Source organism: Oreochromis aureus, linkage group 3 (genome assembly GCF_013358895.1).
Source record: "Oreochromis aureus strain Israel breed Guangdong linkage group 3, ZZ_aureus, whole genome shotgun sequence".
Taxonomy (NCBI): Eukaryota; Metazoa; Chordata; class Actinopteri; order Cichliformes; family Cichlidae; genus Oreochromis; species Oreochromis aureus.
The window spans coordinates 87,246,763-87,263,272 of NC_052944.1; the positions used below are offsets into that span (position 1 = coordinate 87,246,763).

Genomic DNA, 16,510 nt, shown 5'->3' on the forward strand with positions numbered 1-16,510 from the left:
CCAGTGTCATCCTTCGTGTGAATATGGCTGATTTCACCAGTTTATCTCATGACTTTGAATCCCCCTGAAGATACTGACAGTGAAGCACGTACATAATACTCCAGCCTTTCAACTCTGAGCTTATTTAGTTCTATTAATACACTGAAATCTCATTTGTGTCATGAAGAAAGTCTTTAATCAAACAGAATTCAAAGATCAGAAACATTTCATATATGGAGTTAAACATGAATCATCGTTTCAACAATATATTTATTGTTGTCATAAACAGACAAGAAGACAACAACAAACTGCTCCTCCCATTCAACACATGTCAGTCCATATCCCAGCAAACTAAATCATCTCCATTTACACACATCAAATAGAAACATGAATCACTTGTAATGATTAGAAACTTGATAGAATTTCAAATCTAGTTTGGGGAGTCATTCAGTGAGAAACAGTGAAATGATTTTCCATGTGAAAAGGTGGACAGCAGAAACAGAAAGAAACAGTGAGAACTAAAAGAGAAACAAAGAGCTTTGGAACAACGAGGCAGCAGGAGGACAGCTGCAGTTTAACAGCTTCAATTCACTGACAGGAAACAACATTAGAAATATCATCATCCTCAACTCATCTGCTCCACTGACACTGACACCTTCAATGGACACACCTTCACTTCATCCTCAGTCTGAATGTATGGAAACATCCTGTGAGTGAAAGTGTGTGTGAAGGTGTGTATGTGTGTGTTAGTATCAGGATCAGAGAACGACAGTTTTCCTCTGTTCCAGTCCAGATTCACTCTGATCCTCTGGAGCTTCTTCTGGACTGACAGAGTAGTGGATCCAGCTGATGATGACCATGCAAAGTATTTACCTTTATATAACCATATTATCCATAATGCAGACAGTTTGTCTCCCTTCCTCTGCACAGACTCTGCCAACACACCGAGGTCCCACCCTGTACTGTCTCCAACTTCAACATCCCAGCTGTGAGTCCCTGAGTTAAAGCCCTCAGAGCCCAGGACAGAGCAGAACAAATCAAACCTGTCTGCATTATCAGGAAGCTGCTGCCTCTCTCCTCCATATCTGACACTGGTCAGCTCTTCAGACAGGATGAGGTTTGGATGAGCAGTGTTTGGGTCCAGAATGAGAGGAGTGTAGGAGACCATGTCCTTCATGCTGTTCCAGATGTTGAAGGTCAGGTTGCCCAGGTGTTTGGCCTGGTCTATCAGAGCTCCTGAGGGCAGCTGTGGATCATCCAGCAGGGGGCAGCGCTGGACTCTTTCCACTGCAGCCTTGTAGTTGTGCAGGAATGAGACGTCTTCAGCTCTCAGCTCCTCCTCTGTGGCTCTGACTGTGTCTGAAAGAGCTGCTATCTCTCTGCTCAGAGCCTCCATCTTCTCCTTCATCATCCCACTCTTCTGCTCCTCTTCCTCCCTCAGTGCAGCCAGCCTGGCCTCCTCTTCCTCTGCTAGAAACTGGTGAAGCTTCTTAAACTGCTCCTTAATCTGCCTCTCTGTGTGTCGGGCCTGGACCTTAATGTGTTCTGCTGTTTGATCAAACTTCACCTGAACTTCTTCACAAACCTTTAACTTCTTCTTTAAGGGCTCCAGAGTTTCCTGAAGTTCCTTCTTGTGTTGTTGTGCAGCTTCATCGATGGCTCTGAATCTGTCCCTAGTGTGTTTTTCTGAGGCACAGCAGATGACACACACTGGCTGCTGATGGTCCAGACAGAAGAGTTTGAGTTTCTCAGAGTGCAGACTGCAGAGAGCCTCTGAAGCTCTCTGATCTCTCTCCTGTAAGAACAACTCACACAGGTTCTTTAAAGCTCGGTTTAAAGGTGGTTCTTCCCTTGAAGATCTTCTCTTACAAACTGGACACTCGTGTGTTATTTGCTCTCTCCACCATCTCTTCAGACAGTCTGTACAGAAGCTGTGGCTACATGACAGAAGAACAGGATCTCTGAAGACCTCCTGACAGACCGGACAGCAGAGATCCTCCTCTGATCTGGAAGCCATTGAGTCTGTGAGTGAAGCTGAAAACAGCAGACAGGAAGTACAGTCAGTCCTGGCTCCCCTCCCTCCTCTACTACCTTCACTAAAACTTCCTTTGAGTCGTGTTTTTGCTCAAACTCACATTCAGTGTGTGGAGCGTCAGCAGCTTGAAGCAGCAGTGTTGGAGTTTTCCACTTTTGTCTCCTGTAGCTGGACTCACTCAGAGGAAGCTGCTAGTTTGGTCTGAACTCCGTCTGCATATGTCTGTACTGAGGTTGAATAACATCGTATTTACTGGTTTTTCCCAGGTGTATCAGGTGATGGGCGGATCTTCATGGCACCTTTCTGTTAAATGTTTCTTTTCGCCTGAATCTCAGGTATGTTAATTCCAGTGTTAAACTGTCATCCTTCTTTTACATCAAAGGTATAAAACAGGTTTAACTCCATTTCGGTTTCACATGTCACAACATGAAGCCTTTTCTGAAGCTCAGAAAATTGTGACTCAGTCATGCAGCTGTTTGGCAGATTTTCTTCCAGACTTTTATCTAGTTATTTGTCAGGTTCCAGCAGTGGTTGTGATTACACAACCACTCCATGTAGCCGCTCCAACACAGGTGGTTTTAAGGTGCATTCAGTTTGTGGCCACAGACCCAGATGGAATTAGCCCCAGACCCTTGAGGGACTGTGCAGATCAACTCTGTGAGGTTATCACATACATCTTTAACCTCAGTCTCAGTCTGCAGAGGGTCCCCATTCTGTGGAAAACCTACTGCATTGTGCCGATCCCAAAGACAATGCACCACAACGAGCCGAACCACTTCAGACCCGTTGCCCTGACTTCACACCTGATGAAGGCCATGGAGAGGATCATACTGCACCACCTTCGTTCACTAGTCGGGAGAGATCTTGACCCATTGCAGTTTACCTACCAGCCGAACATCGGGGTGGATGACGCTGTCATCTACCTGCTGCACTGGGCCTTCTCTCAACTGGAGAGCTCCAGGTGCACTGTGAAAGTCATGTTTTGTTTTTTGTTTGTTTGTTTTGTTTCTTACCAGGAGACCCCAGTATGTGAGGCTGTGAGACTGTGTGTCTAACTATTGCTTTACTTAAAAAAAACGTTTAACCCTCTGGGGTCCAGGGTATAATTGGCCATTTTTAACTACTTTTGATTTTCCCTCCACATTTCACCTTTAAAAACTTTACTTTGCCTTGTTTGGTATCATTCTTTTCAGCACAACCTCTCGTGTCTGAATTTACAGTCATGTTTTCATGTTGACATACTGTATTAACACAATTGATCTAAAATCAGACAAAAAACATAAAATCAGAGTAGAAAAAGTGATATTTTTACTGTAACAACCACAAACATATTTAATGAATCATGTTTAATAACCTAAACTGCAAATATAATTTGTCAATTTTAAAATCCTATGCACAAGTTTTGCAAACAACAAAGTTATTTGCATCCATTTACCTTTTACCTTGATTTTTTAAATAACCATTTCAAACAATTTACAGAACAATCAGCTGTTTTGCATTTAATAAGATGCCACACAAATTATTTGTGCCACTCCAAAAACATAATTTCTGTCCACTATAAAGGAGAACATCACAGCCTGATACCTGCAGGTCTGACAGCAGCAGGTGTATCACTGCTGTTTCTACCTGGAGACAGCAGTCGCCTCATTGTTCTGACACACAACACAAAACTATCCACAACACTACACACTAACTACACAAGACAACACATTAACTACACACTCCAAACACGCTAAACGTCACAAATCTCACATCTCAAAACTCGCTCTCTCTCTTTCTGCTCTCTCTCTCTCTCACCGTCATTCCTAAAACTTCCTCCTCTTCCTAAACAACCAAATCTCATGTCGCCATATCATTTTTTGATTGGTCGACATGGTGCATTTTTCCACCAACAAGAACGGGCTGTTCTTTGTTTTGTTTTTTTGGTTTTTGGTCATAAGCAGAGAGTGCTTGCTAGCGCTGTCCTTAGACAGTAAATGTGACAAAACTATTGAGGAAAAAACGCCGCGTATATATTGTTTATCATGACTCTGGTTTTACGTGGCCTATCAACACAATTAAAAACTGGTATATATCACCTTGTTGCTTTGTCTTCAAGTGATGTCATGTGATTGGCTTACCACGACTACTTTATTCTTCCTCAGTCAAACAGCAGCCACTCATGCGATTGTTCTGGCAGACAATCACTTTTTGGCACAGCACCCCCTTAGCTCCAGGTGTTGTGCCAGATGATGCCAGAAAGTGATTGCCATCCGCGGGAGTGGATGGCAATCACTTTCCGTGGGAGCGCGCAGCTGCTTAAAGCTGTAACACCCAGATTACTTACAGCTACTTCTGTGCAACTGATACAAGTTGCGGTAAGCTGAACAGAGCTTCAATCGTCTGTTTGAGGAAAAATAGTAACGTGACTGCATTGCAATTTCTTGTTAGTAACGGTAATGGTGTTGTAACAATAGGAATAGTAATTAGATGAAACTGAAAAAAGTAACGCTGTTACTTGTAATGCCGTTATTCCCATCACTGAAAAAGACCCATCGATTCAGGTCATTTCTACAAAGTTCTGTGTAGTTTTTCGATGTATGTAAACAAAAGGGAAATCATTAGGACTGCTAATAGTGATTCAACACACAGTCGCCTCACAGAGGAACATTCAGAGCAGGAAAAAATACAGCTCAAAGCTCAAAGGCTGAGCAGTTTAATGGATTTCACACCTGCCACAGTAACAGCTTACAGGTCTGCAAAGGTTTGAAACACAGACTGTGATCAAGGCTGAAAAGTACCAGTGATGGTGATGTTTTCCCTGTCAGCTTCTCTGTCTGATCATGTTCAGCGGGACTCCTGGGAGGAGGAAGGTTTCGATGCACTAATAGCAACATAATGTTCACAATATCTCTCTGCTCCACTCCATGTGTGAGGAGCAGAGATGGGCAGTAACGTGTTACTGTAGTCCGATTACTTTTTTCAAGTAACGAGCAAAGTGAGGGATTACATGTGCAAAAAAGGTAATTAGATTAATGTTACTTTTCCGTAAGCACGCTGCGTTACTGTGTAAACTGTGATTTTGTTTGTGTCTCATGACAATGACGTAATCGAGTGCAACGTTCGTAGTAGCAGACGTGTGCAGATCAATAATAGATAATACGACAAATGCGGGAGAGAGTATGACCACGCAGCATTTAAAGTGTGGAAGTATTGATCTTACTTTGAGTTTGATTCCGTAAAAAGTGACAAAAAAAAATTAGCGTCCACTGTACACTGTGTGGGAAGAAAACTTCTTTTAACAGCTAAAACCCCCCCTAGACCTCTGAGCGAGCACCAAGTACGCTGCCACGGAATGTGAAATTTACAGAGAAACTGCCAGAACTTTCCACTGACATGACCGCTGCAGCACACCTGCACCTTTACCCCTCCCACTCCTGCTAAACAGGTGAAAATAGATTTAAGAGCGACAGAACTCAGTGCCACTGAGTCTTTGAGGCTATTTATTTTCTGCTGTGTTTTACATGTATTTGAAAGAGTGAGTGTAAACACAAAAACCTAATTTATGTACTGGAATGTGCAGAAAATAGGTTTAAATGTTAAACAAATTTCTTCCAGTCAGAGAATGTTGAATATAATTAAATTTTTGCTTGATGCATAAAGTTAAAAGATGAAAACTCATAAAACAAGTATTTGTTCTTTATTTTTTATTATTTTTGAAATTTGTAAATGGATGTCATGTTTGTGCTTTATGCTATGGAGTCTCAGCGTGCTGTGCATCTTTAGAATGTTTGAAATAGGCCAAGAGAACAATAAAAATGTTGAATATTAAGAGTAAACAACAGGGTAAACAAGATGCAAGCAGAGAAAAGAAGCATCAAATTTACACCAAAAGGTTTGGATTTGTATATAAAGACATGCCAAGAAAAGCGGAGTTCAATGTGTAAGCAAGCATCTAAGTACATGGGGAAAATTTCCGCGTTAATGACCTCACATGAGAATGTTAAGGAAGTGTTTTCTGAATTTGGGAAATTTATTAAATACTATCAAGATGCAAACACTTTGCAAGAATCTTTTTTTAAGTTTGCCACTGCCGGAAGATGAAGTGAAAAGGCAAACCGCACATTTTCAGTCTAAGGTGACAGCATTCTCGGTTTTTATGGACAAAGTAAAGGTTTGGTTGCAGGAAGCAGCTGATACTGAACAAAGCAATACTGCTTTTGATGATCAAGCTGTTGACAATTTGGATGAAATAAATCCTGAAAACAGTGTCTCTAATATCTCAAGTGTAAAGGCCTCTGTGGGAGTGGACGCTGGCATGTTTGGCTGCCGCTGCTCCCCTCTGTATACAGTCTGTACTTACTGCTTAGTACAAAAGTTTGTGTTTGTTTTTATTCTCTGAACCCACTGTCTGCCAGGTAAGGTGCTTCCCTGCCTGACCTGTTTGGCTGGCGTGCCTTGGACACATTTACTGTCAGCTGTTAACATCAGCTGTTAGCACCAGCTGTCAGCATCAGCTGCTAGCCGCTGCGCTGTCTTCGGATAGCTGGTATTACATCATGACTACTGCTAAGGTGCTGCTCTTCCAAGCTTTTCTTGCTGGGTTTGTTCTGCAGTCCATACTCCGGTCCATCTCCTCCATGCTGAGGAACTCGACATCAGGGCTACTCTTTCTGCGCTTCCAGCATCTCTTGACCTTTCCGCCGGCTTCATTGCTACACCCTGGCATCGCCTGGCGCCCGCGTCAAAAGTATGTCCACCGCGGATCCAGACGAATTACAGGATCGACAGCAGGAACTCGATACCATCCCTGTGGTCATCTCACCACCGCTCCGCTAGGAAGCCTGGTGGATGGACTGCTGACCGTAGTGTGCTTACTAGCCCTGCCCGGTCGGCTTGCAAAGCTAGCGGTGACTATCCCATTTCCGTCGGATTGCTTAATGTCCGATCCCTCTCCAACAAGGGACCTCTTGTTTATGATCTTCTTAATGATCATAACCTGGACTTTCTATGTCTGACGGAGACCTGGCAGCGTCCAAATGATTTTGCCGATCTCAACCTGACTACTCCGCCTGGTTTTGTTTACACCTGCCAGCCCCGTGTGTCAGGACGTGGGGGTGGCCTTGCGATCCTGTACAACAGCAAGTATAAGGTATCCTCTCTTTCTGCTCCTGCCTACTCCTCATTTGAATCCATGCTGATTAAAATTAATGGACCAACCCCCACAGTATTAGTTGCTGTTTACCATCCACCTAAAATCAACTCTGACTTTTTAACTGATTTTTCTAACTTTCTTGCTGAAATCCTACTCTTATCTCCAAATATACTACTGCCAGGCGATTTTAACATCCACATGGACAACACATCAAATTCAACCACAAGAGATTTTATATCCTGTCTGGACAATTGTAGCTGACACCAATATATGGACGTTCCCACACACTCCAAAGGACACATTTTGGATCTTGTTTCCTGTACTGGTGTCACCCCTAAGAATTGTGCTGTATTGGACATGCCTTTTTCAGACCATAAATTAGTTTTATTCAATGCTAGTCTCCCACTATACAAAAATAAACAAAACTGCTCAATTACTTTAAGAAATATTAGGGGCATTGATTTATCAGCTCTTTCCCATGGCATTAATAATTCACCTACCATTGATGCCTCAGCTTCCATAGACGACCTGGTATCTCACTATAACAATGAACTTATCAACCTCTTAGATACCTTGGCTCCCCAAAAAACTCGACCTGTTTCTTTTTCTCGCTCTGCGCCATGGTACTCGTCTGAACTTCGCCAACTTCAAGCTACTGGACGCCGCCTGCAACGTCTCTCCAGGAAAACAGGACTTACTATTCACAAGGACATGTATCTCAGTCATATACAACATTATAAAGAAGCTATTCATCATGCTAAATCTGCTTACTACACTTCTGTTATTGAATCCACTGAAGGAAACACTTGCACTTTGTTTTCTACATTGCATAATATTGTTAAACCCCCAGATACCTTTGCTATACATACACACTCTGCCGCAGTTTGCAAAAAAATTATGGACTTTTTTTATACCAAGATTAAGAATCTTTACCATCAATTGCCCTCGTCCTGTGGAATGGTCAATTGTTCAATCCTCATTTTTTGTCCTTCTCAGCTGCCATTCTCTCTATCCAATTTTGAACTTCCCACAATAACTCAGCTATCTTCCATAATTACTAACTTAAAGTCATCAATGTGTAAACTTGATCCACTGCCGACAAATCTTGTTAAACTCTCATTCCCATCTCTTGCTCCACTGATTGCTTATATCTGGTTCTGTTCCTTCTTCTCTTAAAACTGCAATAATAACCCCAATACTGAAAAAGAATGGTTCGGATCCCTCCAATCTAAATAATTTCAGGCCAATTTCAAATCTCCCTTTCTTAGCAAAAATTCTTCAAAAGATAATGGCTGCACAGGTTCATTGTCATCTTACTGGAAATAACTTGTACGAACAGTTTCAGTCCGGCTTCCGTTCATGTCACAGTACAGAAACAGCCCTAGTAAAAATCACCAATGATCTTCTGTTTGCAGCTGATTCTGAACTTAAATCCATCCTCATTCTCCTTGACCTTACAGCAGCTTTTGATACTATCTCCCACCGCATCCTTCTTCACAGATTAGCATCTATTGGCATCAATGGTACAGTACTCGCCTGGTTTACTTCTTATCTCTCTGACCGGTCACAGTTTGTTCAATTACTTCTTCACAGATCAGTATCTACTCCAATTAATTCCGGTGTACCCCAAGGCTCTGTCCTGGGTCCTTTACTTTTTTATCATCTATCTCCTACCCCTGGGTAATATTTTTAGGAAGCATAACATAACATTTTTAGGAAGCATAACAGTTTCACAGCTACGCAGATAACACCCAGCTCTACCTATCCTCCAAACCCACAGCTACTCTCCCACCCACATCCATTTCTGACTGTTTAAGTGAAATCAAGGTCTGGTTTACTCACAACTTTCTTATACTTAATGGCAATAAAACAGAATTCATTTTAATAGGCACCAGATCAAAACTGACTACAGTTCCAACCAGTCTTTCGTTATCCATCGATAACTCTGTTGTCACACCCTCCCCTCAGGTTAAGAGTCTTGGTGTCATTCTCGATAGCACTCTGTCCTTCACAGCACATATAAATAATATCACTCGGTCTTCCTACTTTCATCTCCGTAATATTAACCGTCTTCGTCCCTCACTCACACCACACAGTACCGCCATACTTGTCAATGCTCTTGTCACATCTCGTCTGGATTACTGTAATTCTCTTCTCTATGGTCTGCCTCATAAATCCCTCCATAAATTGTAGTTATTTCAAAATACAGCTGCTCGTATTATTTCCAGAACTAGATCCACTGAACATATAACACCTGTTCTTAAACAGCTCCATTGGCTCCCAATTCACCTCTGTGTCAATTTCAAGATCCTGCTTCTCACTTTCAAAGCGCTTCATAACCTTGCTCCTCCATATCTATCCGATCTTCTCCATACATACTCACCCCTTCGTACAATCCGCTCTTCCTCAGCTACCCTTCTGTCTATTCCACCTGCTCAGCTGACTACCATTGGACTCAGAGCCTTTAGTTGTTCTGCCCCGAGACTCTGGAATGCACTTCCACTTGCTCATGGACGACACACTGTCTCACCACTTTTAAATCACGTCTCAAAACTAATCTATTTAGAATTGCATACACCTGATCTGTCTTAGGCCATTTTTACCTTGCTCAGTTTTTATATTTGCTTTTATATTTTTATGACTGTTTATGTCTAAATTTTATCTTACCATGTTTGCTATATATACATTTTTCTTATTTTTTTATGGTATTCTTTACGTGTTACTGTAAGGTGACCTTGAGGGTCTGAAAGGCGCCAATAAATAAAATGTATTATTATTTATTTATTTATTTAATTATGAAGCCACCTTCAAAAACATTGTCACAGCAAAGTCGAATTTCATCGACTTCTTCTGCACGCATTAAAGCTGCGGCTGACAAGATAGCACTCATGGAGCGACTCGCTGCATTAAAGAAAAGATATTCTATTGATTGATTGTTATGAAACTTCCATACAAATTGAGGGAAAAATGGAGAGTTGTTGCCTATGAACTGCAAGAACAAAATGGTCACAGAGCAGTGTTTACTGATCTGGTTGCCTTAATAATAAAACAGGTGAAAGTAGCATCAGATCCAGTGTTTGGCAACATCCAAGACTCACAATCTGGAAGCAGCTTTAAAGTTTCAAATTCCACCAAGCAAAGAAAAAAGGGAAGTAGTTTTGCCACTAATGTCAGTACAGTTCCAGGAGTCAAATCTCAATCCACAGGAAGCAGAACAAAATCCACTGTTCTGCATGGTTGTTTGTTTTGTTCACCCAGCAATCATTTACTAGAGAATTGTAAGCAGTTTAAACCTAAAATGCATCGGGATAAGTTGACTTTTATCAAGGAAAGGGGAATTTGTTTCGGTTGTTCAAAAGTTGGTCACACAAGCAAAGACTGTAGGAGTCGTTTGGATTGCAACGTGTGTCACCAAAAACACCCGGGTTCTTCATATAGAGCGAAAAGATCCAGGTGCGTCCTCAGAACAACTCAACAGATGACAAGCTCTAATGTCAACTTTTCAACTGCAACCACTCAGACATGTGGGCATATTGGGGCCGGTCGTGAAGTTGATGCAGTTTTTCTTATAGTTCCAGTTCAAGTTAAGAGCCAAAAGAGCAATAAAATTGTGCAAACCTAGGCATTTTTGGATCCTGGAAGTTCAGGTACATTCTGTACAGAAACCCTGGCAAAAAGACTGAATCTAAAAGGTAAAAAGACCAATATCCTTTTGAGAACAATGAGTCAAAATAGGATTGTTAGTGCACAAGTTCTGTCTGGTCTGGAAGTGTCTGGTTTGAAAACAAATGATTTCATGGCGTTGCCAGATGTTTTGACTCAAAAGACCATGCCAGTTTCTATGGTAAATATTCCCCAGCAAGGCGACATCGATTAGTGGCCTCATCTTAAAACTGTTAAACTTCACAACATTGATGCAGATGTGGAGCTATTGATAGGCACTGATGCTTCCAACGTTTTGGAGCCATGGAAGGCGATTAACAGTGTGGAAGGTGGACCTTATGCTGTAAAAACAGTGTCATATTTAAAGTTGGAAAAGAATAACATCATGCATGTTGCTTTAATCCTGGGAAAAGCTAGAGTTGCTCCTCTCAAGCAAACTACAATTCCCAGGTTGGAATTGATGGCTGCATTTGTTGCAGTTCGAGTGAATATGCTTCTACAAAAAGAGCTCGAGGTAAGGTTGGAAAAATCTATTTTTTGGACTGATAGTACAACAGTACTGAAATACATCTCCAATGAAACCAAAAGATTTAATACTTTCGTTGCAAACAGAATTGCTGTCATTCGAGAAGCAACAGATGTGAATCAGTGGAGATATGTTTCTTCCAAGGAGAGTCCTGCAGATGACGCATCCAGAGGCATGAGAGCTGGGGATTTCCTCAAATGTAGGAGATGGATAAATGGGCCAGAATTTCTCTATAAGTCAGAGGAGGAATGGCCTAAACTGGATGTGGAGTACAGTGTAATTTCTGCAGATGACCCAGAGGTCAAAAAGGACCTGACAATGAATGTCATTGTGAAGGAATTACAAAATCCTACCAACTATCTTATCCATTACTTCTCATCTTGGGCAAAACTTAAAATCTCTGTAGCCTGGTTTGTAAAGCTGAAAGAGGCCGTGTTGCTGGCACAGAAGAGGAAAGAGTTGCTTGCTGCAGGTTTGAATAAGAAAGAAAGAAGTGGAGATAAGAATGGAAATATTTAAGACCACTATGAAGAAAGGAAATATTACTCCAGAAGATTTAGCAAAGGCAGAACAAACTATTATTCAATATGCACAGCAACAGAAATTTAAAACTGAAATGGCTTTAATCAGAAATGGCCTCAAAAGAGTCTCCAAGGGAAGTTGTCTCTACAAACCTGATCCAGTATTGGATGTGGGAATCCTCAGAGTGGGTGGCCAATTGAATAAAGCAGCCATGCCTATGGAGGTAAAGCATCCTGCAATTTTGACAAAGGACACGCATGTGTCAACACTGATTTTATGCCATATCCATCAAAGGTTGGGACATGCAGGAAGAGCACACATGCTGTCAAAACTGAGACATGCAGTGTAGAGTGAGTCATCGGATCACTATTTTTCAGGAAAATATGAGAAAAAAAAAGTGATTAATTTTATAGGCTATTGATTGAGTGGGGCAAATGACTGTGCTTCTGAAGCTTCAATCCCAGGGTGATCTTCTGCAGTCAACAATAATTTATTCACAAAGAATCAAAATTCTGGCAAGAGAAACAAATTGACAGCTCAACAGCAGATTAACAGCAGAACTGAGGAAGGAGCGAGTGGCAGGCATAAACATGTTCACACATGTGTTCCTCTCTGTAAACTGTGAGGCAATTCAAATCAGTGAAAGGAGCCTGAAGGAGGATGGATATTTGTATGATGTAAGGTACAACACTTACACTGATAGAAATTACTATCAGTGTACTGCGCATGGGGTTCTGAGGATTAAAACTCAGGTGGAGTGCCAGATTTATCTAGAGGAGAGCTGCATTAGTACACACTGTTCCACCCTAGATACTTGAATGACACTAACATGGGTTGATCAATAGCTGCGTTTTTACAGTGATATTCATGTTGATCATTACAGATTCAATATCCAATCCAACTTTATTTATAAAGCACCTAATAAAACACAATGGAGAGAAATGTGACGATGAGATAATTTTCACATGCTGTTCTTATTTAAATGACACACATGAAACAATAGGGTGAGAAAAAGTGGTGAAGTAAGATGCACATCTTCTCAACATTTTAGTTTTAACACGTCAAACATCTGGCATCACACTTTGAAGAGACTAGTGCAATGTGGTGTTGAGTCTTAGTGCACCACATTTCTCTTTTCATTGTTCGTCATCACTTCTCCTGCCCACCTTTCCTTGGCATTTCTTGGCACCAGGGCCCCATACAAGAAAAACTGATTATTTTAAACTGTACATCATGCAAAGATAGAAGAGTTCTAAAATAAGACGGCAGAGCTGGAGATGATATGGAAAAAACAGGAAGTGAAACTTCCATGGATGCATGACATTTAAGGTAATGTGAGAGTTGAAAAGTTTCTGTACTTTCATGTATACTTAATCACTGTCATTGAATAACTATGGCACTGATTAATTTTTTCTTAATGTCAGTTTGTGTTTGAAGTTGTTTCACTTACTTTCACTTTTTTTTCTTACCATGGTATGTGAAAAGGTGGACAGCAGAAACAGAGAGAACTAAAAGAGAAACAAAGAGCTTTGGACCAACAGGGCAGCAGGAGGACAGCTGCAGTTTAACAGCTTCAATTCACTGACAGGAAACAACATTAGAAATATCATCATCCTCAACTCATCTGCTTCACTGACACTGACACCTTCAACGGCAACACCTTCACTTTACCATCAGTTTCAATGAATGGAAACATCCTGTGAGTGAAAGTGTGTGTGAAGGTGTGTATGTGTGTGTTAGTATCAGGATCAGAGAACGACAGCTTTCCTCTGTTCCAGTCCAGATTCACTCTGATCCTCTGGAGCTTCTTCTCTACTGAGAGATCCGTAAACGATGATGGTGACCATGCTGAATATTTACCTGAACCAAACCCCATTTCCCATAATCCAGCCCATATGTGCTGCTTCCTCTGCACAGACTCTGCTGACACACCCAGTCCCCACCCTTTACTGTCTCCAACCTCGACATCCCAGCTGTGAGTCCCTGAGTTAAAGCCCTCAGAGCCCAGGACAGAGCCATAACTCTCAAACCTCTCTGGATTATCAGGAAGCTGCTGCCTCTCTTCTCCTCCTCGTCTCACACTGGTCAGATCTTCAGACAGGATGAGGTGTGGATGAGCAGTGTTTGGGTCCAGAATGAGAGGAGTGTAGGAGACCATGTCCTTCATGTTGTTCCAGATGTTGTAGGTCAGGTTGCCCAGGTGTTTGGCCTGGTCTATCAGAGCTCCTGAGGGCAGCTGTGGATCATCCAGCAGGGGGCAGCGCTGGACTCTTTCCACTGCAGCCTTGTAGTTGTGCAGGAATGAGACGTCTTCAGCTCTCAGCTCTTCCTCTGTGGCTCTGACTGTGTCTGAAAGAGCTGCTATCTCTCTGCTCAGAGCCTCCATCTTCTCCTTCATCATCCCAGTCTTCTGCTCCTCTTCCTCCCTCAGAGCAGCCAGCCTGGCCTCCTCTTCCTCTGCTAGAAACTGGTGAAGCTTCTTAAACTGCTCCTTAATCTGCCTCTCTGTGTGTCGGGCCTGGACCTTAATGTGTTCTGCTGTTTGATCAAACTTCACTTGAGCTTCTTCACAAAATCTTAACCTCTTCTTTAAGTACTCCAGAGTTTCCTGAAGTTCCTTCTTGTGTTGTTGTGCAGCTTCATCGATGGGTCTGAATCTGTGATTGGTGTGTTTTTCTGAGTCTCTGCAGACGACACACACTGGCTGCTGATGGTCCAGACAGAAGAGTTTGAGTTTCTCAGAGTGCAGACTGCAGAGAGCCTCTGAAGCTCTCTGATCTCTCTCCTGTAAGAACGACTCACACAGGTTCTTTAAAGCTCGGTTTAAAGGTGGATCATAAACTGATATTTCCTTACAAACTGGACACTCGTGTGTTGGTCTCTCTCTCCACCATCTCTTCAGACAGTCTTTACAGAAGCTGTGGCTACATGACAGAAGAACAGGATCTCTGAAGACCTGCTGACAGACCGGACAGCAGAGATCCTCCTCTGATCTGGAAGCCATTGAGTCTGTGAGTGAAGCTGAAAACAGCAGACAGGAAGTACAGTCAGTCCTGGCTCCCCTCCCTCCTCTACCACCTTCACTGAAACTTCCTTTGAGTCGTGTTTTTGCTCAAACTCACATTCAGTGTGTGGAGCGTCAGCAGCTTGAAGCAGTAGTGTTGGAGTTTTCCACTTTTGTCTCCTGTAGCTGGACTCACTAAGAGGAAGCTGCTAGTTTCGTCTGAAACCTGTCTGATCGTCTGCGCGTCTCTCTTTATGAGGGAAGAAGAACATCCTGTTTCCTGGTTTGTCGCATTTGAATGACGTGAGAGGCGGAGCTTCTTTCCTTTGACTAATGTTGCTTCATTCATAATGTGTATTTCAAGGATTGTATGATCATGACCAGTTTGTTAAGTATCCCCGTCCCTCTCTGCCATTCCACCACTCCAGCAGGCCATAGCATAGAAAAATAGCGGACACCACCACAGTGTCGTAAAACGTCCTTCCGAGAGTCCTGTTCACCCCCGAAAGATCTCAGCCGCCGTAGCAGGTGGAGACGGCTTAGACCCTTTTTGCAGAATGCATTTGTGTTTGTGGACCAGTCCAGTTTGTTATAGAGGTGAACACCCAGGTATTTGTTGTACTCCACTGTTTCAATGTCCAAACCCTGGATGTTCACTGGTGTGATAGTACTAGTAAGCCTAGTACTAGTAAACCTGAGATAGTACATTCTGCAGGATGAGTCATTTTACTCTCTGTGACAGTGCGTAGCCCCCCGCAACAAGCGGCCATACCTCCACTAAAAGAAAATCAACAAAACGTATAAGAACAAGACATAAAACACCAAACTACTGAGTAAATGAGACATAAAAGAAACAGGAACATACACTCTAAGATACAATCCCTTTTAAAAGCATGATTAAAGTATAACAAACAATTGAGAGTAAAAAAAAAAAAGACCATAAAACAAGGAACAATGCCAGTCCATAAATGATTGAAAAGCAACAACAAGGCTACAAGACAGCAGCAGTGTGTAGGCCTGTAACACAAGAGGGAAAATAGTCATCCAGTGTCCACCCTACTATACACCAAACTGTAGATAATACATCCTACTTACCACCCCCTAACAGATATACATAGTAAGCGATTGTCAGGGGAAATGAATTCAGTCTGCAGATCTTAACAGCCTGTGATCTTTGCCACCTTGAACAGGAATGAGTGAAAGTTGCCAGAGCTCAAGAGTGGACCACAGCTGTTCCTTATTTTATCATTATGTCAATAAAGCACAAGGTTCAGTTAGCTTTGCACAAAAATAGAAACATCCTCTAAACAGCTACTTTTTGAGTATATTTCAGAGCTGTACTTTTGTACTTTTACTTGAGTAAAGAAGTTGAACCAGTACTACAACTTTTACTAGAGTATTTTTTAACAGTGGTATTTTTTTTTACCTTAATTCAAGTACAGAACATCTATACTTTTGCCAACTGTGGTTTAACTCCACAATACTAATAGATTAAATAGATCATTCATTTGCTCTAAATTGGAGATGCAGTTTATTTTGTGTTTTGTACATTTTGTTTCTGAATATTGTGAAAATTCTTAATTTTGTGTCACACCACTGACAGGAGTTCCTCTTGTAGCTGCAGATAACCAGTGTTTTTGCAGTAAC

At 41.9% G+C, this 16,510-nt stretch overlaps 2 protein-coding genes across 2 annotated transcripts; both read right to left on the reverse strand.

Moving 5' to 3' along the window:
• Positions 1 to 152: 152 nt before the first annotated feature.
• On the reverse strand, positions 153 to 2,239 carry LOC116313835 (nuclear factor 7, brain-like). Its single transcript, XM_031731650.2, has 2 exons — positions 2,115 to 2,239; positions 153 to 2,013 (listed from the first exon to the last, which is right to left on the reverse strand). Exon 2 carries the CDS (start codon positions 1,994 to 1,996, stop codon positions 605 to 607), a length of 1,392 nt encoding a protein of 463 aa, XP_031587510.2. The 5' UTR covers positions 1,997 to 2,013; positions 2,115 to 2,239; the 3' UTR covers positions 153 to 604.
• A 10,575-nt stretch (positions 2,240 to 12,814) lies between these two features.
• Positions 12,815 to 15,254, reverse strand: LOC116313833 (nuclear factor 7, brain-like). The gene is made up of 2 exons (XM_031731649.2): positions 14,982 to 15,254; positions 12,815 to 14,880 (listed from the first exon to the last, which is right to left on the reverse strand). Exon 2 carries the CDS (start codon positions 14,861 to 14,863, stop codon positions 13,475 to 13,477), a length of 1,389 nt encoding a protein of 462 aa, XP_031587509.2. The 5' UTR covers positions 14,864 to 14,880; positions 14,982 to 15,254; the 3' UTR covers positions 12,815 to 13,474.
• Positions 15,255 to 16,510: the final 1,256 nt, after the last annotated feature.

What these genes read in the sequence shown, in the direction of transcription:
- LOC116313833 (XM_031731649.2), bottom strand. Translation starts at nt 14,863, where the DNA reads ATGGCTTCCAGATCAGAGGAGGATCTCTGCTGTCCGGTCTGTCAGCAG.
- LOC116313835 (XM_031731650.2), bottom strand. Translation starts at nt 1,996, where the DNA reads ATGGCTTCCAGATCAGAGGAGGATCTCTGCTGTCCGGTCTGTCAGGAG.